Source organism: Manis javanica, chromosome 2 (genome assembly GCF_040802235.1).
Source record: "Manis javanica isolate MJ-LG chromosome 2, MJ_LKY, whole genome shotgun sequence".
NCBI classification, from domain to species: domain Eukaryota; kingdom Metazoa; phylum Chordata; class Mammalia; order Pholidota; family Manidae; genus Manis; species Manis javanica.
Window position 1 is genome coordinate 37,685,939 of NC_133157.1, and position 21,113 is coordinate 37,707,051.

The 21,113-nt window shown below is 43.1% G+C and overlaps 1 protein-coding gene and 1 long non-coding RNA gene across 9 annotated transcripts in view; one reads left to right on the top strand and one right to left on the bottom strand.

The window, feature by feature from the left end:
- LOC108400843 (uncharacterized) overlaps positions 1-6,024 on the top strand; it is a 40,212-nt gene extending 34,188 nt beyond the window's left edge. Inside the window, exons 6-9 of the long non-coding RNA XR_012127673.1 lie at positions 523-740; positions 1,885-1,997; positions 2,200-5,501; positions 5,619-6,024. This is a non-coding gene — a long non-coding RNA (uncharacterized lncRNA). The remainder of the gene's footprint in view (positions 1-522; positions 741-1,884; positions 1,998-2,199; positions 5,502-5,618) is intronic.
- The window catches only part of ACO1 (aconitase 1), a 53,516-nt gene extending 33,956 nt beyond the window's left edge, over positions 1-19,560 (bottom strand). Inside the window, exons 1-6 of one of the 8 annotated variants that reach the window (XM_073228400.1) lie at positions 19,419-19,554; positions 17,450-17,618; positions 10,587-10,643; positions 9,400-9,791; positions 1,828-1,946; positions 581-749 (exon numbers count right to left, since the gene is read on the bottom strand). In XM_073228400.1, coding sequence (XP_073084501.1) covers positions 581-749; positions 1,828-1,924 — 266 coding nt within the window. In that variant the 5' untranslated portion in view covers positions 1,925-1,946; positions 9,400-9,791; positions 10,587-10,643; positions 17,450-17,618; positions 19,419-19,554. Of the gene's footprint in view, positions 1-580; positions 750-1,827; positions 1,947-9,399; positions 9,792-10,586; positions 10,644-17,449; positions 17,619-19,303 lie in introns of all 8 variants that reach the window. The other 7 variants (XM_073228403.1, XM_073228399.1, XM_073228398.1 and 4 more) reach the window with 7 other exon arrangements.
- Positions 19,561-21,113: the final 1,553 nt, after the last annotated feature.

Sequence of the window (21,113 nt, forward strand, 5' to 3'; positions counted from 1 at the left end):
TGATTGATGATTGTGCATTGAGTCCCCTATGCAGAATTTTATTGTTGTTAACAACCATTTGATCAATAAATATGAGAGATGCCCTCTCAAAAAAAAAAGAGAGGCTGTGGCAGGGAGCAACATTCCTGGAAAGAGCAGGATGGGAGCTCAGGCTCAACAGCAACAGGCCAGGTCCTGGGACACCTATCCCCCTTGAGGGGACAGCACATCAGTGTTTTTAGGAAAGCTGCCTGACACCTGGCTCCTTGTGGACAGGCCTGGGGAGAAAAGATCCCGAGATAGCCCTGCTCCATGCTATTTCTGCCATCTTCTGCGAGGATGCTTGAGACCTGGACCTTCAAGACCAAAGATAGTGACTTCTGCCACTGGAAAAGGTGGAGCGACCACATGTCCCAGTTTGCCTGAGACAACTACTTGCTGCCCAGAATAACAGCTCCTTTTTATTTTCAAAAGTGTGTGGATATTGAGTGATAAATTATACAGTCACTGTGGGTTTTCTTATTGTTGTTTTTGTGTTTAAAGCTTTCTTGAAAGGCTGACAAGGGAAGCACTGAAGAGAGTGAAGTGACAGTTGGCTCACGTAAAGTCCTGCAGGATGACCCGGGCAGGCTTAAATGGCACCTCTATGTTCTTATGCTGCATGACATTCCAATTCAGGATATTTTCAATGTCATTTTTCTTCACCAAAAATTGATCACAGTTCCGAATGGCTGCCTCCAGAAGAACTCTGATAGAAAATGGTAAGCGTTCTAGGAGAAAAGGAGAAGTGTAACAAAACAAAAATCAAGAGACACCTTATTAGAAGAGCTCTGTAAAGCCAACCTCTATATAAGCTTGATATGAGGTGTCAAACTATTCTTCCAACAGGAAAAGAGGGTAAATTTAAACTGATTTCAGCAGTTTAAAATATAAGGATATTGAATAGGTTTCAGAGACATTCATTTGCTAGATATATCCACTGAAAATATATAGAAAATATCCAGACTAGGCAAAATATTACAGCTATTTATAAACGGTGTATATATATGTTTGTAAGTGGTTGCCTTGACTTAGATTCCAATAACAGGGTTTCCCGTAAGTTATTATGAAACAAATTAGTCTAGATATTTACAATATTATGTTAGCAAGTAATACACACACACAGTAATATTTCTTATGAGAACTATTGTTTAAAAAATGAGAAAATACCCCTTTATAATTACTGTAATTAAGACCAAAGTATAGTCATGTACATTTTCCTTTGGAAGCGAAACCCTAAGTACCACATAGTGTGGCCATTGGTAACTATGGTTTTTAGGATAAAACAATGGTAATTCATAAGAAAACTATTTTGTTTATTTATAAAAGCCATGTTCTATCCTGATAAATGAAAATATTCACCAGTATTATCTGGAAAAGACGAGTACAAAGGTAGAAAAGCACAGGATTTGGAATAAAAAGATTTGTGTTTCTGCCCTCTTCTGCTACCCACATAGTAGTTATTTATTTGATCACATCCTTGATCCTCTCTGGGTCTTCTTATACTTTACAACATGACCTCGTAGGACTGTTCTCCAGATTAAGTGATATAATGAATATATACCAACACTCTACATACTGTAGGGTGATATATAAATGTTACATGTATATAATCATTATTATACACTTAAAAATGTCAGTTTAAGAACATGTGTGTTTAGGTGTGTGTTTGTATGTTTAATCTAAGATCACTTAGCAATTCTCTGCTACTCTTCCAGCTCTATAAAGGCTAACTAATTAGTGTTATTATCATGCAAATGAGATTCCAATTGCTGTCAGATCAGTTACATCATAGAGTCATATGCCCACCATATCTTGTATCCTCCAATTTATTCAAATTGAAGAATTTCTTTTCTGGTTGTGCAGGATCCAAAGGCTCAGCAAGGTGTGCAAATGGGTTGTTCATGGTCCCTGATGGTCACGTGTGTCTGAAAAGGAAAGAAAACACCTAATTTGTTTTCTTGACCTCATTTATTCTGGTGAGTGTTTGGCTTCTTCAACAATTATGGTATGCATTCACTTTAAGAAATCACTTATCTTCTCAAAGTAGGGGGAAGATGGGGTATAAATGAATGCAAGAATGATATCCTTAGAAAATAAAATGGATTTCTGTGATGTTAATGTGAAAGCTAGCATTCACCTCTCAAGAAAGCATAAAATCCCTTACTTGTTTTGTCTTAGTTCTACAACTTTTCAACATTCTTTCACTGATAAAATATGGGAAGAAGGGAAATGAAGGCTGTGCTCAAAATAAATCTTGAATATATGAACAGACCTCTGAGTTGGACTCATGTCTTGCTTGACTGGAGGTAAGAGGTCCATAGCAGGTGACATTATGCAACTGTATAAAACTTGAACTTTGGAAGTGAGGACTTCAAAGCAGCTGTTTTCTATGTCACAGACTCTGCAGCATTTTAAATAAGCATGTCAACTAGAAGTCTTCCTGAATGACTTTTGCATATGGTAATGACAGTGTATTCACATTAAGAAATCATAAAATAAGGTTCACGGTGGTGGCATAAAGGCCCAAACTCCCCAGACAGGTTTGGAGGGGACTCTACTGCATGCAGCATTGGGCATGACTTCTCATTTATCTTTTTATAAATGATACGCAGTGAACAGGGAAGACACTGTTCCTGGCCTCCACCAGGCAGATATAAAGTGATTTCATATAACTTAACTATATAATTCAGAGCAAAACACACTAGGGCAGGAGTCCAAAGACTTGCTTTCAAGTTCTACTCTATGGGCAGAAATCCTTAATCAAGCCACTCCCCCAAGAGTCCTAATTTTAAGATAAAAATAGTAACATCTCTCTACTTAATCCAGGGTTTTATGAGTAAATATTTAACATTTTTGGGATGACTGATATGGAAAGAACAACATATTACTATAAAATGAAAAAATAAACCCCATGATACAGGAAACTGCTGTTTGTGGGGAAAAAGTTACAAGTGGGCCTTGCCTCCAGAGACCAGCCCCTGTCTTTATTAAGACATAAGAAAGATTGGTTGCTTTAGGAGGGGCAGGGGCCCTGAAATCGAGACTGGGAGGAAGTCTCAGTTTTCACTGTGTATCTTCTCATATTGTTTGCACTTTTAAATGTGTACATAGATAACTTTTTGAAAACTAGTTAAAAGTTTAAAAGAAATAGGTATTTCTACATTTGCTCTGTTCAAAACCCAGTGCTAGGTATTCTGAGGAGAGGCAGCCGATTGAGATGCTGCCTCCGCCTTCCTGGAGCTCCCAGTGCAGGATGTGGGAGGACAAGCCACACCTGTAACATGCACAAGTGAATGCAGAGGGAAGAGTGAGCTTGTCTGCCAGTGCCTCCCTGGGAGCTGCTGCTTTCCCCTCGTCCCACATGCTTTCTGGGGGATCTGCTATTTCGTCAGCAAGGGACAAGGTATCTGACCCAGTCTGGGCCAGTTGACATGCTGTAGGAAATCTGGAACTGAAACTAAAGACAGGCTGGCAAGTGACACTAGAACACAGTGTAATCATGTTCATAGAAGTTTATAAATGTCCTAGAATTATTCAGGTATCTTTCCTGTTAATAATAGATTCCTGAGTCTCTCCCCTCAGCTACTGAATCTGAATTGACTTGGGGAAGTGGAAGGATTCACCATCTTTAATCTCCCATGCGTTTCTAACACGTTTGGCTTAGGAGTCACTGCTGGATCCCGTGGAGTCCCAGTTGAGGAACTGACGATTCAGGAGGCAGTGAGGTGCTTGGAAGGGGGAGGGAGCCACAACCAAAATGCCTCTGAGGTTCAGGAAGGGCCCTATGCAGTGAGGCAGGCTGCACGGGGACCGGGCAACCTCAACCTCTAAGGGGGCAGAGGTCACTGGCTCCAGCCAAGGGCTGCCTGCAGGAATGCTGGTCCAGAGTTAACAGATCATCCAGCTTTTCAAATGAGGCTGGCAATCTGCATTTCTACACGAACTCTCTTGATTTATAAATGTTGGTAACTAAATTTTTCTGTACTACTATGCAGGGCCAAACCGAACACCCCTGTGCCCCTATTTGACCTGTGTCCCAACATAACCTGGCAGATGTTTTGGACTGGAGGAATGGAAGGGTGAGCAGAGAAGAAACTCAGGTAGGAGACTCCGGAAGGGGAGGAGGTGAAAAGTGACCTGAGTGGACAAGTGGATGGTGGCAGCGGAAATTGAAAAGAAGTTGTAGATGGATTAAAAGCTGAAGAGACCAAAGTTAGAGAGAACGGCTGCTGAGTGAGTGGGGAGTCACGGACGGGAGAAGAAACACAGTGGAACTCCATGTACGGCGAGGTGAAGGACTACTTTTTGGGAGGGAAGACGGCGGCTTTTGTGTTTGAGGGGAGAGTCTACTTAAGATAAGTGCCACAGAAATGCAAGTGTCTTTTTATTCATGCCCATTACATGGGGAGCCAGTTAGGAAGAAAAGGCCTGTAAATACACCATTCAGCAAGAAACACGCAGGCTTGTCTGCAGAAGGAGAAGTTTACAGATCTGTGGGCTCATAAAATGAGACTAATGATCCCATTGACTACAGTTCTGAAGATGTAAATTGAAAAAGGCAATAATGCTCCTCTCCCTTTGGTTGGTCACCAATGCCACTGCCCTAGACTTCACTCTTCCATTCCAAACAGATTTGCAGCTGCGATAGGAAAACTGCTGTTTTGCTGGCCTGGAAAATGGATCCACAGAAGAGTGTCTCCACAGAGACAGGGGCCAGGTGACCCCAAAGTCTATGGTTGAACCGGTCACTAAGTTGTACCCAGGTTTGCCATGATGCAGTGAAGATAAAATGTGTCTATTTGCTTCCCTTACAGATGGCCTGCGCAGAACTTTGGAGGCCTTATACAATTCCTGCTGCTCCTGGCACCCTACAAAGCAAGCTGGCATTTCAGGATGGAATGATGACCAGTATGGATCATGTAGAAAATGGCTTGTGTAAAGCGCTCTACCATCTGCCTCCCTTTTTCCTTAGAAAGTAGATAACTGTCTAGTTTCACTATATTAATGAAGCAATTTCTACTTGCAGCAATTAGGAGGAATCAGGTACTAATTACTAAGCACCAGCACATGCCCAGTGCTTCAGCCCATCTTCTCTAACTCTGGCAACATCTCTGTTACTTAAAGCATCCTGATTCCCATTTTACAGCTGAGAAACAGCAGCTCAGAGAGATGGAAAAACTTGCCTAACAGCATACATCTAATAAGAGGCAGAGCTGGGTTTTGAACTCGGCTCTTTCCACCCACCCTGTGGCGCCTCTCGCCTCTCCAGGTGCAACAACTCCTGTTGTGAAGGTGGTGTGGCTGGAGGTCACCAACCAACCCCCAGACTTGAAAAAAGCCCAAAGGCTTTGTTCGGGCCTGAGAAATCCTACAAGATGCAGCTGTGGATACTAGAGTTGCCTTTCCTTCTTCCATTGGTCACCCAGCACATTGGCCTGGGCCCGGCATCACACATCCCAAGCCACTTTATGGAGTCCCAGGTGAGTGGAAAGCAACAGCAGAGTGGTTTGGGAAACAACCCCTCTGTATAAGCCCGGAGGGCTCTGCAAGTCAGAGCTACTCCCAAGGTCTCACTCACACTGTCACTCCTGTTTCAGATGCCCTGCCAGGAGTTCCAAGTACCTTAATCCCAAGAGAAAGCCCCAAACATGCCGCGAGGAGGCTGTGAGGGGACTGGTCTTTATCTTGGGAAAGGTGCAGATCCAAAGTGGAATCTAGGCCTTGTGAGTACTTCCTAGGTCTGCCTTACCTTGGCCAGAACTGTACTCCATCCCCAAACCTCAGGTCCTAATTACCACAGGGCCTGCGGATTCCACACCTACCCTAAGATCTGGGTCTGTCGGCCAGGGAGCCCTGCCTACTTCTAAATTCACATAAAGCACAGATACGATTGTTTGAATTCCTTTCTGTTCTTGTCCCCCATCTTCTCCTTCTGCTTTGTTCCTACCTTTTTTGTTTTATCTAATCCCCATTCAATACTAATAAAAGAGAGGAATGACCAGAGTTGGTGTGGATTTTTTTGGGAGAGGGTGGAGTGTTGTTATATATTTTTTTCTTGTTTGGAAGGGGGAAGAATTAATATACATGGAAATATGTTTGGATTGCTGCCTTTTCCATTCTACGGAATAAGAAGACACTGCATGGAGACAAAGGAAAAAAGAAGAAAAATGGAAGAGAGAAAAGAGAAAAGAAATTAAAAAAAAAAAAAGGAAACAATATATTTTAAGCAGTGAGGCTGGAGCTCATTCAGAACTTATTCTTCCTGAACGCTTGCATGCAGAGTGTTAGGAGAGGTGAACATCTATCCCTGGCCTCTGAATCAGAAAGGACATGCAAACAATTCTTATACACAAAGAGTCCAAAAGAGACACTTGTACTGTATATGAAACCCTTTACTACCCCTTCATCACATTCTGAAAATCAAGATAATTTTTTGGTTGAGAAACAGTGTCTTTCAAAGCTAACCCATCCTGAAAGACCAGCTGGGTGACTTGTGTCCTGATCCCCAAGGAACATTTTGTACATAGAAGAATGGAGGGGGGGAGGAGTCTTGAACATGATTTTTAAGGTAAATCAATAGAAATACTAAATACTAGGCAAAGGCAGGCAGATCTAGGACACTTAACAAATGAACCATGCTCTCAGTAAAAAGGTGAAGACAGTTCAGAGCTGGGGTTCCTCCCCAACCAGAGACAGTTAGGATACTTGCAGGTGACTTGGAATAGCACCTTCATGGTGCATATGCCACATGGCACCAGCCCCTCACCACATCCCCACCTCCCAACACCTTGACCTCTGATGCTTAGGAGGCAAGGAGATGGAATCAGAGAATGCTGAGCCTCCTGGAAAGAGCCTTACAGATCACTTAGCCTTCCCTTGAAGAGGAAAGCAACTCTGAAAATAAAGTGAGTGACTAGCTGGGGTCACAGGACTTCCGAATGGCAGAACCATGGAGAAAATACAGCTGAATTTTCCTCCAATGAAATGCAAATTTCCAGCAGGGAAAAAAAAATGAATAAAATCCTTCAGAAGCAGAGTTGCAAAAGTACGATTTAGGCATATCACAGTTTGCTGGTGCTTTTGTGAGTTTATTCTGTAATCATTTACTGAATGTTTCATGTGGTTCAAAATTCCAGAGAGATGACTAACAGCTAAACTTTGAGAAAACAACATATGGTTAAGTTTTTATCAACCTGCCCTGGGTGACTGGTTTATTTCAAGAGAGGCAGAGGAGTAAAGGCAAATCAGTTTAACAAACATACAATATAAATATCTAACATGCAATTCCTTATGCAGATTCAACATGAGAAATGTGAGCAAAGACATTAAGTGATATAGTGAAATAGAAAAAGTTGCAGAATAATATTATCTACTAGAATCTGAGCGGTAGAATCAGAAAGAAAATATAGCTGAGTTTAAAAACTTATGTTAAAAAACTTGAAGACTATTAGTATATATCCATTCAAGACTATTAGTATAAATTCATTCATGTAAGTGAATACAAAAAGAAAGCTATAGAATAAACTGATTACCTCTAAGTAGAAGAAACCATTGAGTGAAGGATAGAGGTGCTTTAAACATGTTATGTTACATACCTCTAAACAGAACCCAAGTTCTCTTCCCTGTAAGCATGCAATTATTTATTACTTACCTTTTACACACCTGGAGCTGTCATTTTCAATGTGTACATAAATATCTACAGAGGGTATTTCATATAAGGAGTAAGAACTATAAATAAGAGTTATATAAAATAAAAACTTGGCTATGACTTGGAAGGAAGATAGAGCAATTCATAAAAAGTTCCTGTAACTATAATATGCAGTCTTTTCTTTATAATGTCTGATCAAGATTTATTTGAAAGTAAATTTGTGACTGATACTATTTAGAGAAACATATTTTGCTCCCCAAAATATGTCCTTTGTTATCCACCAATGTAGTGAAATGGTTCTAAAAAGAATCCATGAATAGTTCATAATTTAACTTTAGATGGACAGCTCCACACTTTAACAATCAAACATCAATCCAAGCTGGACTCCTGCCTTATAAACCTCCCTCCCCCACCCTGGGCACCCCCACCCCAGCAGGGTACCAAACTTGTTACTAGACCATGTCTCCTTGGGTGATAATAACTTTAAAAATATTACACTAAGCAATAGATGCTCATTGTAGAAACATTAGAAAATGCAGGTGAGCAAAAGAAGAAATTTAAAGTCATCTTTAATACCATGGTTTGGAGTTTCATTTAATATGACTTTTAACTGCACTTGGATTTACTTAAAAAAATGAATTAGACATTTTTTTTTTTGCTTTTCTTTTTACTCAGCAATAGACTACAAACATCTTTATAGTGCCTTCATGTGATATTTTATACCGCTTTTAACTATACCATAAAAATAGCATTCAGATATATAACAATTTACTTAATGCCTTATTATTAAAATATTTAGGTTGTTTCCAAGAATTAACATTCAAACAATGCTGCAACCTTTGGACACACTTCTTTGAGCAGGTCCTTAATCCATTTCCTTCAATTCCTAGCTTTCAGTTCCTAGAAGTAGGACCGCTGGGTGAAAGGATTATCATATCTCCTATTTGTTACACGTCTGTTGCCTGGGAAAGGCTGCACCAATTTTATGACCCTTCTCTGGGGCAGTGAATGGAGCTGCCTAAATCAGGCAACGTAATTAGTTTTTACCTTTGCCACACTGAGAGATGAAAAGCTAATCTTTGGCATTTTTGTCACTGCTAGTGAAGGTGAAATACTTTCCATCTGTCTGTTAGACATCTGAATTTCTTCTCTTGTAAACTGCCTGTCTGGAGACAGGCCAAACTGAGTGACACTAAAATGGCCTCTGGTGACCAAATGTTCTCGTGTCTGAGGGGACTTGCCTGAGCTATTCATGTAGATGAGACTCAGCTCTATCACCCTGGAGAGTCAAGGACTGACCTTGGCCTCCATCTGATTTTCAGACCTGCAATCCACAAGATTCCCCTTTATATAACGGGAGCCCTCACAGCAGATGGAAGCCCTGAAACCTAATGCACAGTTTGACCCCAAGCTTGGCTGCACTGTGAACCGACTTGTTTATAGCAAGGTAAGCAGTTGATTAGCTTAAATCATGGGCAAAATCCCCTTCTGGGTCAGTGAGCTTTCCTGTCTGTAACCCAGCCTGAACTTCCAAGCCCAGGCAGTCATCTTACAGATGGGTTTCTTGAGGGCATATGGGCAGTGCACTGCTAACCCATCACTCTGGCTGGAAGACCATCTCGGACCATACACCCCATGGGCAGGGGTGTGTCACGGGATGATGCTCATTACACAGCACAGTTGACTGACTTTTGGCTAAATGCCAATGATGAGGTCAAATTAAGATTCACCTCTTTGGGTCTCCTTCCAGGCTTTGGAGTATACAAATCCAAGATTTAGCTGTGTCTTCTGTCAGAGGTGAATACTTTTAGGTGGTTTTATGATTGAGAAAGAGGCATAGATATGATTGGGCCCTACAACCAACCACACAGTCTGCGCACACTGGAAGGGGGGCGCAGAGCAGAGCAGTGACCCTGAGTGGCAGAGCTCTTGTCAGTGATGGCGTAGGGAAGATAGAGTTGTTTCTTTGTTTTTGTCTTTGTCTTTTTGGGTGGGCAGTGTGCACATCAGTCTCCAGGACAGCTTGTTTAGTTTGAAAGAGCTTTCAAGTGCTGTGCTGCGAATCACCGCTTTATGGTCTCAAGCACAGACAGCACATCCTTGAACTGCTTATTCAGGATGTCTAAAAACAAACAAGAGCGGATTCTTTAAGTTGATACAAACAACAGAGATTTCTTCTCTATTTTACATGGCTTACCACCTCTCTTATCACTTTCTTAAATATAGCCATCCTGACTTTTCATGGCTTCCAGCTCCAAAGGTAAAGTAGTGTCACTGCATCTCTAGAGTTTACTTCTGTTCACTGTAAAGATCAGCTATGCTCTACTTTTTTCCATTCAAAAAGAAATAAATTGGTCCTACTCCCAAACTCTTGTGTATCTAAACATCATGCTACTTGGAAACAACTTTCTGTCAAAAGGGAGACTCCAAGGGTGTCCATGTAAGCGGGAACAAGATGGCTGTGAGAACCACTCAAGCTGGTGGGCTCCTGTGGCTTGTCAGCTGGGTACGAGAGCTACAGATATTAGTTCTTTGCTTTATCTGTGCAGATGCCTCTGGGAAACTGGAATAACTAAATTATTTCTGAATTTTCCTAGAGACCAGCTCACCTCTTTCATTCTCTTAGCTGTTCATAAAAGTAATTTAAAGCACACACACACATCTCTTAAATGTGATACTTGTAACCATAAGAAATTTGAAGGAGAAGCCATAAGAGCAATTGTCTGTTTCGGGAGAGAATGAAAAAAAAATTAAGAAGGGTAGTGCAGAAGGAAGGTCTTGGAGAAAGGAATGACTTTATAACAATGTAACAATCTATTGACACATTTTTTTTGAGCATTAGTTAAATGCAAGATGCACTTTATAAAACAAGACTCTGCCTTCTGTCAGAAAGCTTTGCCATCACACAATAACTTACCTTTTTTTTGCTAAACTTTTGTTATCAATCTCTTTTCACTTATTCTTCTGTCTCATCCTGGAAAACAGACCAAAATGCTCTAAATACTTTCTCAGATTTTTTAAAGGATCTGTAACACTTTTAAAATTATTCAGTTTTGTTTTGAATCCTTTTGTGTGCCTCTGTAATATAAGGTCAGTCAGTGATCTAAGAAGTCCCTTCTGACAGTCCTCATGGATCAGTGGTCCCTGGGGTGATCTGCAGTGCCACACCTGAGCAGTTGCATACCTGGATGGCTTCCTTTCAGTGGCCCATAAAGTATATACACTCCTCTAGGCTACTTGCAGAATCTATTCATTCAAAACATATATGTTAACTGTCTAGTATGTGCTGGGAACTGTTTTAGGCACTGGGGATACCGCCGGGAACAAAACTGTCAAAGTCCCTGCCCTTATGTTACTTCCATGAGGACAGAGGGAGACAATGAAGGGAGACTAAACCAATAAATATACAAACAGAATGGCAGATGGTGACAGACCCTGGATAAAGCAGGATGAAGGCAGTAGGCAGGGCGGGCCGCGAGGGAGCCATGAAGGTATCAGAAGGTCAAAGCTATGACATGGAGCCACTTGAGCAAAGCTTTGAAGGAAGTGAGTGAGGGACAAGCTATATGTGATCTGGAAAAGGCATGAAGTCTTCTGCAAAGGCCCTGACGTAGGACTGAAGAGGCTGAGGAGGCCAGAGCAGGGTAAGAGAGGGCAGAAAAGGAGGAGATGACATGCGGAGGCAGCAGAGTCAGTCACTACAGGGGTTCTGTCTAAGAACAAACTTCAAAGTGCTCTCCCTAGTTTATACTTTTAAGGTGTAGATTTCCAGCATTGGGATTTGTTAAAATTTGACAAGAAATTAACTTGTCAAAATATTAGATTGCATTTAAAAAGTGGCTACTTCCTGAAATCTAACCCCTCTGTTTCCCTGAACTTCGTTATTAAGTAACACTGGAAATTTTTAGGGTGTATCATAAAAATGATCATGAGTCACTTGGCAGATGTGCACAGTCACAGCCAGAGGCAATGGTCAGGACTGGGCGGGCCTGGGCCATGGCCACTGCATTGTCTGACCAAGCGGCTCCCCAGTTCTAGGCTTCCTGACCAAGACAGCACATCGTAGGCAATTCCCAAAGAACAGCTCGCCCAACACATCGTTTAAGGTTATTGTAAATTAACTGCAGTAGCACAAACTCATAAGAAATAGTTATTTTTGTTTTCTGCTATCACTTGAGCTAATATAAGCAGAGTTTCCCAAAAAGTCTTATTTCAGAATTTGTAATTCCAGAGATGCACTGAGGAAAGAAAAGTCATCGTGGGGTCATGAAACATTTGGCCAGAAAGTAAAGGAAGAAGTGGGCCAGGGCGCCTCAGAACTAGACATCCTGACCCAGCCCTCGGCTCCTGACCTCACCCTCTCATCAAGGTCTGTCCTCAGCCCCTTTTGAGAATGTGGGTGCCCTACCCTGCAGCAAGCCACAGTCACTAGTGGGGCTTCAAAATGACATTGCAGAGACCAAGTCCTACTGCATGTAAGTCTTAGGAGCAGGCAACTATTTTTTAAAAGCACTACAGAGCAGGCCTCAATAATATCCATTCTCAAGAAAGTGCACGGTTTCCTCAAGCTTCTGAACTCATTTCATAGATCACTGGTAATGAGTTTTCTAACTGAAATTTTAGGAGTTAGAAAGAAAGAGTGTCACCACAAAAGGCTGGGTGTCAGGCTGCCAGGGGTCTCATAGGGCAGCATTTATTTCTATGAATTCACCAAGTTTCTGAGGTTACCTACCCACATCTACCTTAGAACTGCCTGGACTCAAGAATGATGACCCAAGCTAGTACATTTCCCAGAAGCTCAATGTATTTACCCATATTCACTGATTTTCAAGAAGAAAGGTAACTCAGGAGGACTTGATGTTCCCATTTCCTGACCAGCATGTTCTTTGCCCATCGCAGCACAGAGATGTGGTTAGGAGCTGGAAATCTAAAGCCAGACTGCAGGTGTATTGAGAGCAGACACTAGAACTCCAACTCAAGCCCCGCTCTTGAGCAACTATGCTCAAGGTCCACCTCAGTGGTCCACACAGTGGCATGGCCTCTATATGCAACTGCCATTCCATTGGGTCAAAGCTGTGACACACAATAGGGCAGCACTAGACACATGTAGTACCTAGACCTCTCTGGATCTGCAGTCTCAGAGAACCGATCAACATAGATTCATTCACACACACGTTTATGGAATGCTGGGATAAAGGGATAAAAGTTGCCATCACTCCTCAGTTACACATAGACTGAGATACGGGCAGTACTCTGCAGTCCACGCTGCAGCCGCAGTGGATGGAGAGAGCTAAAGAAACATCTAGAGAGAGTACATAATCTGGGGTGGGGGTGGGGGGTCAGAAAGGCCTTCAAGGACAGGAAACACCATGCCCGTGCTTTCCAGAACTACCAGAGGGAGAGAGTCAGTGAAAGAATATTTTGGGCAGAGAAAACAGCATATGTAAAGGCACAGAAGGGTGGCCCGATGGGAGTCAGTGGATGTTCCATGTGGGTTAAGTACAGGGTGCAGGTGGGGCAGGGCTACGAGGAGATGAACAGGGAGGGGTAGGGGTTATATCCTGAGGGACCTCACAGAAAGGTTTGGATTTATCCTGGAGACAAGGAGGCACCACTAAAAGATTCTAAACTGGACTCTTCAAGACCTGATTTGACTTCCAGAGACCACTCTGATAGTGGTGGGGACTGACTCAGGGGAAGGATGTTACACTGGTGTCAGGCAGACAGGTACACTGCTATTCTGTCATCAGGTGGGGCAGGTCAGAAAAAGAGGACAGGGACAGTAGATCCCAGGGAGAGTTAAGAAAGCAGAATGGACTGAGAGTGAGTGATGAAGAAAGAGAGGTCTAGGATAGCTCCTACACTCGTCATTAGGCAAACTAGCAGAGCCAGTGATGGGAACTAGGATGTTGGTTTTAGATATGGTGAATTTGGGATGAAGATGTCCAGCAGGCAGTTGCTTAGGTGGCCCTGCAGTTCAAGAGATCTGGACTGGGAGAGAGGTTTGGAAGAAGAGCATCAATGTACAGGCATTATGCTGTAGTGCTACATCATTCCATAAACACTGCCACCTGGTGACAATGTTCTGAGTACCTTTGGGGTACCAGGCACCTCACGCATATTGTCTAATGTGGTCCCTTATCAACTCTTTGGGAAAGGCATCACCACCCCTTTTTACAGATGAGAAGACTAAGGATCAGGGGTTAAGTAGCTTGTCAAGGTCTCATGGCTGATAAGTGGCCAAGCTGGGAGGCAAACCCAGGCCCCCTGATGCCAGGGTTGACTCTCTTATGCCATGCTGTGTCCCAATAGGCTGCATAAGTGATGGCATTTTATAGTCCTCCTACAGACCCCCAAGTTAACCAAAGAGATTGAAAAAAAAATTAAATCTCACTTCAAACTCTATGTGAAGACTAGATAGTTAACCTCTGTTTCCCCTAAAATATCCTTGACTTTGGCAAACCTGTATCATGATGGTAACTTTTAAAGGGTGTGTTAATATCAATAACCCATCATCAGCCAGCACTTAAGATGCAACTGATTGCTTATCTGAGCAAATAAGGGTTTCATGAAAGAGACAGTCCTTAAAACCAGTCCTGAAGCCGACTGGTTCTATCAGCTTATCCCACCACTCTTACGGTGTTGTATTTTTAGTACGTCTGTCGTAGGTTAGCTCTTGCACATAACAGGCTGTTGTTGAGATTTATTCACCTTTCCTTTTCTTAAACCCAAATTCAAACCCGGTGATCATGCAGGAGGGCACTTTCTTAGAATGACACACCTTCTTCACGAACTATGCCACAACATGTACTTTGCTTTGTAATTTTACAATAAAGTTTATAAAAGGATGATGAGGATTAGGAATAATTAAGTTCTCCATAGAGGTCAGTTAGAGCCACAGCCCAGGCAAGTCACACTATCCAAAGATGGGCTTGCCCAGAGTTCCTGCAGGTCAAGAAAAAAGAGAGACAGCGCCATATCAGCACACGTGCACAGCAGCCTGGCTAGTTCATCCGGAAGTGGGTTAATTTTTACAACAAAGACTAAAGCAGAACATGCAGAATCTGAGACATGACTGGTCCAGAGGGTGGTAGTTCTGTGGCATTACAGGATACACATTTACCTCAAGCACCTAGTCTGTCTCCCAAAGACATAAAATGCTTAGGAAGATAATTTCCTGTCTTTGCATGTTCATAACATCTCATCCCAGAGCCCTGTGGTTTCCAATTCACACTTAAAATCAGACTCTGCCAATTTCTGTCCTGTATCTCTAAACCTCAATTTACTTATTTGCAGATTTAAGGTAACAATACCTGCACTGCCCCACGCTGTAATCATTAAACAAGGTTAACAGATGAAAGCACAATGTGACAATGATATTACTGACTTCCTGGAACATGTGGGCCTTAAACATAGCCTGTTTATTTTACTGATAATTTAAATCTACATTTTAAAACACAATGGATATTCTAAAATGTGGTCAGTCACTCTTATCTACTCAGAGAAAAAGCATTCTAAAATCAGGTAAAACCAAAGGGCTCCAGTCATATGTGAAAAAATAGCAACACACCATAAAGAAAGACATTTTCCTTGAAAAAGTTGTCTTTTTATATTGGCTCAAATTGAAGATTCTTTTCTAAATTGGAATATAGTTGATATACAATAGTATATTGGTTTCAGATATACAACATTGTAACTCAATAATTATATGCATTATAAACGCTCACCACGTAAGTGTAGTTACCCCGTGACCATACCAAAATAATATAATATTGGTTATATTCTCTATGGTACATCCATTCTTATTACTCATTTATTTTATAATGTGAAGTTTGTAACTCAAATTGAAGATTCTTTTCATCACAATTTTTTTAAGTCCTTGTGGGTGAGGTAAAACATTCTTGGTCCTAGGCTGTGTCTGAATATTTTCCTTTAAATGTGATGCATTTTTTTTTCTTGTTATAATTCCTTTTTATTTTTCTAATTTTATCAGATGTAGATCACAGTGATTCAACAGTCCCCATCTCTACCACCCCGACCCACTCCCCTCCCCCTTGTAACCACTAGTCACTTCTCAGTGTCTATGAGTCTAAGTTATGCATTTCTTTTATAATAAAAAAATGTTCTCCCACGACCTTAATCAATTGAAATTAATTTAGCATATATTTCTGAACATCTTCTCCACATTAAGCAGTACTAAATACCACTGGAGGAAGGGAGATAAGGAGAACACCTCGTTTTATGCAAATAGCACTATCTAACAAGGACATTATGATAAGCACACAAATAACTATAGTATGATAAGGGTCACAGGAAAGAGACGGCTGTAACTAGAGGAGCTGAGAAAGGCTTTACAGAGGAGTGCTGGGAGAAGGCAAAAGGAAGACCATTTAGACTCTAAGGTCAAGGGAAGAGCAAATGCAAAAGCAGTGAAGCAGAACGACACAGCAAGTGATCAAGGACCACTCAGTAGCTCCCTCCTGCCGACAGCAGGGGCAGAATATAAAGATTTCTGGCTACAGCAGTCAGTACCTGCTTGTTACTAAAAAGATACAACAAAGAAAAATTTCTTGTTAATTTATATGGTTGAAAATGAAGATGGTAACTTCTGGAAGAGGGGAAAAAAGAAGGGAGTTTGGGGAAAGGTATAGATGGAACAAGATTGGCCAAATGTTAATGTTTGTGATTGTTGAAGCTGGGGACTTATACTCTCCACTTCTTTGTATCTCTGAGATTTCCCATAAAAAAGAGCTAAAAAAGAAATGAACTCCATCGATCCAGGGAGATGGTCAGCTGATGGCTTCTCGGGTAATGGTGCTAATTCTATGAAGAACTTTCTAACCTCTAGGTCAACTGGAGGGAGAGGGCTGAGGCTGGAGCCTCCATCACAGAGAAATAGATGAGGTGCAGTGTGACTATGTCAGCATGAACCTCTGTCTCATACTTGCTTCTCCTTCTCGCTGGGACAAAGGGGGTAGAAGGGTCTGCTGGTAGCCCGCTGCCAGGCTAAGGAGTTTGCTTTATATTAAAGCACAAATAAAATGCACCCTGGCTCTGACAGTAGCAACAGGGCACTGGTAAATGTTTATTTTAACAACTTGCTCTCCAGTGAGGTGAAAAGCCTTGACTTAACAGTATTCGCTGATTTCATGGTCCCATAATGACTGACTTCAAGCTAAAAATATGCAATGCCACTGAATGTGGAGTTGAGAAGAGATGTGTACAAATGCTAGTGCAAACCAGCTCCAGCGAAACACCGACTTCTTGGGACATCAACAGCCCAATGTCTCCTTTAAAGACGAAGAAGACACTGAGGCCCAAAGAGAGAAAGTTCCTTGCCCAAGGCTCAACCAATGAATGAAACGAGACTGGTGCTCATTTCCTGGTAGAGAGTCTGCCTGCTTCACAGGGACTTACTTCCTCCGTAAAAGGAAGAGTGGAGGAAGGAAGGCAAAGGAGTTTCTTTGCCAGGCACACGGTAATAAATGTTGGTTTTATCATTATCTTCACAGTTTGTGAATCTGGCTTCCTCAGCAGAAGCACACATCTGGTAGGGGTACTGTTCTTCACATAGGGGTATGTTTCATGTGAACACTCAGACAGGGGACTGTCTGAATTAACCAGCAGTCACGTCCACTATCAGACTGTAAGCTCCAGAAAGACAGGGACTACACCTGTTTGAGCTTACTACCTTCCGCAGTGTCCAGTACAGAGCTGCGTATTTGGTAGGTAGGTAGTCAATAACTGTCTACTGAAGGGAATGAAGGAATGAGAACCCACCATCAAAGTTGTTTCACACCAAGAATACGGCAGGTGCTCAGAGGTTAGACCCCACTCCCTTCTCCCATCTGTGGACAGTGCAACAACAGAGGCGACATGCTTATGTGCTTGCGACAGTTCCAGAGAATCAGCTGCAGTGTCTGAGCTGCTTCATCAGAGCAGAGAGGCTCTATGGATGGAGGAACAAAAAGGGAAAGAGAAAATTATTTTCTTTAGTGGTATATATGTATGTAATTTCATCTGGAACTTGTTCTGACAGAGCATGACGCCAAGGAAATAGATGAGTGAGGGATCCCACCTGCTACTCCAGGCTGCAGGACATCGATTTTTGGCAGCAGCTGAGGAAGTGCCACTCACGGTGGCACACCTCTGAAAGGAGAAAGTGGAAGAGCACCAAGACTGGGGACTCATATCCCAGTGAACTCAAGGCTACATGACTACAAACAGCAAAGAGTATGGATGAAAAAGGAAGGCTAAAGCATTCCTCCCTGTTCTTTTGGAAGTAATTTCTCAACTGCTTGGCAGCTCTCAAACAAACCCCTGCACACTTAGTGTAGGTACTTCTCTGAACCCACAGGTCCCGTGCGCACATCACTGCTGAGCTACCAGTGGACAGGCAGGCCAGCTCTGCAGGCACAGACAACCGTGGCCATCTGTGAGCCTTACCGAGTTTAGGAGGCCAACAGGGCTTGTTATCTCTTATGTGGGGACCTAGTATTTGGCTTCCAAAGTGAAGTGGAGCTTGGTCCTCTGTGGAAGGAGGTGGGGTGTGTGTTTCCATTCAGAGGAAGCATTGAAAACAAGAAGGACCAACAGTTTAAGCCTCTGAAGCATTTGCTACAACAATGGTCTCAAAGTGTGGTGTTGGGGACCCTTGGGATCCACAAGGTCAAAACCACTTTCACAATAATACCAAGATGCTATTTGCCTTTTTCCTGTCACATTTTCAGGAGCATACAGTGGAGTTTTCCAGAGGCTACATGATGTGATACTAAAACACTGAATACAGAAGCAGATCAAAGATTCCAGCTGCCTTTTATTAGAGCTGACATTAGAGAGGTTTGCAAAAATATTTTTTAAATGCTACTCTTTCTCAGAAACATTCTGTTTTGGAAAATATGGATATTTTCATACAAATATGTTATGCTAACATATAACAGAACCACTATTATTTTTAAGTGAATTACTACATATAATAAAAATGTCTTTTATTTATATATGGCAAATATGGAAAGACATAATCCACATAAACAAAAGCTCCTTAGTATACTAATTTTTTTTAAGAGTGTAAAGGAGTTTTTGAGACCAAAAAGTTTCAGAACTGCTGTCCTAGATAGAAGCTTTTTCTCCTTCCCCCCGGCCCCGCTGAGGTGAGTTCTGTGTGTTGCTGGACGGTGTGCCTTTCGGATGTGCGGGCTGAATTAGGAAAGGCAGCCCAAGCTCCTTCCTGCATTTCTGAATCTATTAGGGTGGGCTCTGTGCTCAACCATTCCACGGAGCGGTATCTTCCCCCTTCCCACATTTCCCCCTTGCCACTTGGTGTGGATTCCCCGACCTGCCAGCCCCTCTGTGAGGATCCCCCTCTCCGCCGGCCCGGGCTGGGGGAGGGCTCCCTGTTGAGGCCTCGGGGTTGGGACTCTGGGTGAGGCCCGCACAAACCTCGGCTAGGACTCCCCGGGCAGCACGTACAGCCAAGGCAAAGAGGGAAGAGGGAGCCATTTCCAGTCCCCGACCCCTGTCCCCGGCGCGGCACAGGCCGGGGACAAGGCGGAGAGGTCAATCCCCAAGAACTAGCCCCGATTCCCCCCTCGGCCTCCCCAGACTCTCCCACGCCCCGGGCCGCTCTGCGCGCACCAGTCCCGCTCGCGGAAGGTTCCTCGGGCGCCTCGGGGAAGGCTCACACCGACTCTCCGGGACCGGCGGCCGGCGTTCCCGCCCGGGACGTCGATCGGGCCGAGCCGGTACTCACCGCGGACTGCACGGCGAGCTCAGACGCGCGGGCCGGCACCAGGATGCGGGGCGCGCTCCCGAGCGCTGCGCGGTTGCAGCGGCCGCCGTCTCCGCGTCCCTCCCCCTGGGCCACCGGCCGATGGGCGGAGCAGGGGCGGGGCAGGGGGCGACGGGCCCCACCGCCGGGGCCGCGGCCGGAGGGGCGGAGCCAAGTCTGTCCCGGCTCCGCCGCCCCCACCCAGCTGGGGAGACTTTGTCCTGGGCGGGACGCGGCAGGGTTGCTTAATGGGTCAGCAGCGTCCTCGGGTGCGGGTCCACTTCTGAGGGCCCAGGGCCTAAGACCAGGATGACTTGTGCTCATTTTAAGGCACAGGGTGTGGACTGCCCAGCTCGTTTAAGGAGTGAACCGAAGGAGTGGAGAAGAAATGCACTTTTTTTTGTTTTTCTAAATGATTCGGGCATCAAGGTAGAGGCTTGACTGCTCCTGTACGTGAGGTCACTTCGTCCCCTTACCCACCACCACGCCCCTTACCCATTTGTCTCCATCCCCTCAAACCTACACCCCACCCCATCCTCCTTAGTTCCTTGCAAAGCCTGTCAAGTGGGCATCGAAATCACGCTGACAATATAGGACTTCAAGGTTTCCATGGTTATGAATGAAGTTTTTATTTTTTTCTTTAAACGTTTAACAACGCTTTATAATGCAGGTTGTTCACCGGTGGAAAGTCCCCAAAATAGCTGAGAATGGGCCTTGTTCACAAGACTTGGTTTTGATATGTTGTTTCCAGTTGCACCCTCTCAAGCAAATGTGAGTACAAAGGAATGGTTACATCTAGGTGAAAGGTGGTGAGGTTTTCCTGCCCAACTTGTATGGAAATTATTGTAGTTTTCTATCTTGAATATCTGAATAAACAGCTTATAGTATGCATAACGAATAGCTAATACTACTACCACCGCTACCAGTTAACATACTCTGTGCAGAGCCCTATGATTGAACTTTTATACATTCATTTAATTCTACTCTTCCAACAGCCCAGTGAAGTGAGGAATAGTACCCCATTTTGCAGATATGAAATGTCCATAGCTGGGTTTCATTCCTCATACCTGTCTAACTCCCAAGCTCTTTTCTCAACATATTGTGCTACAGGGCACAGCTATCCCTTAATTATAATTTTTAAATATAGAGGGTTACATTTAAATTTGAAAGAGCGGATATTGGGTATTTACTATATGTTCAATGTGGGAGAAATCTCTCTTCTCACCTACTTCCTAAATTCCTTCCATTCACATTCATCAAACACACTTGCCTTGAGTGGCCACTGTATACCAGAGGTTCACCACACACCCTGAAAAATATTAACACTAGAGTCTCCTTGGAAGTGAGAGAGAGTATGGGGAAGGCAGGAGTGCGTGGAAAGTTCGCGGTAGGGAGAGAACACGTGCAGCTACATTTTGATTCTTACTGAAGCAGCCCTTCAGAAAGCAAAATTTCTTAATGTTCAGTGGTACCAGACATATAGTATGATGACTGATAATCTTTGACAGAAAACAATTAAATCAGAACTATAAAGGGAATTGAGATTTATTAGTAAACACTGGCCAAAACCCTGAAGAAAATACAGGTGTCCCCACTTTTCAAAAGTTGGAATTATGACACTTTGCTTTTAGGAAAAGACCTACATTAGGACCTATTTTTGCTACTCAAAGAAATCTG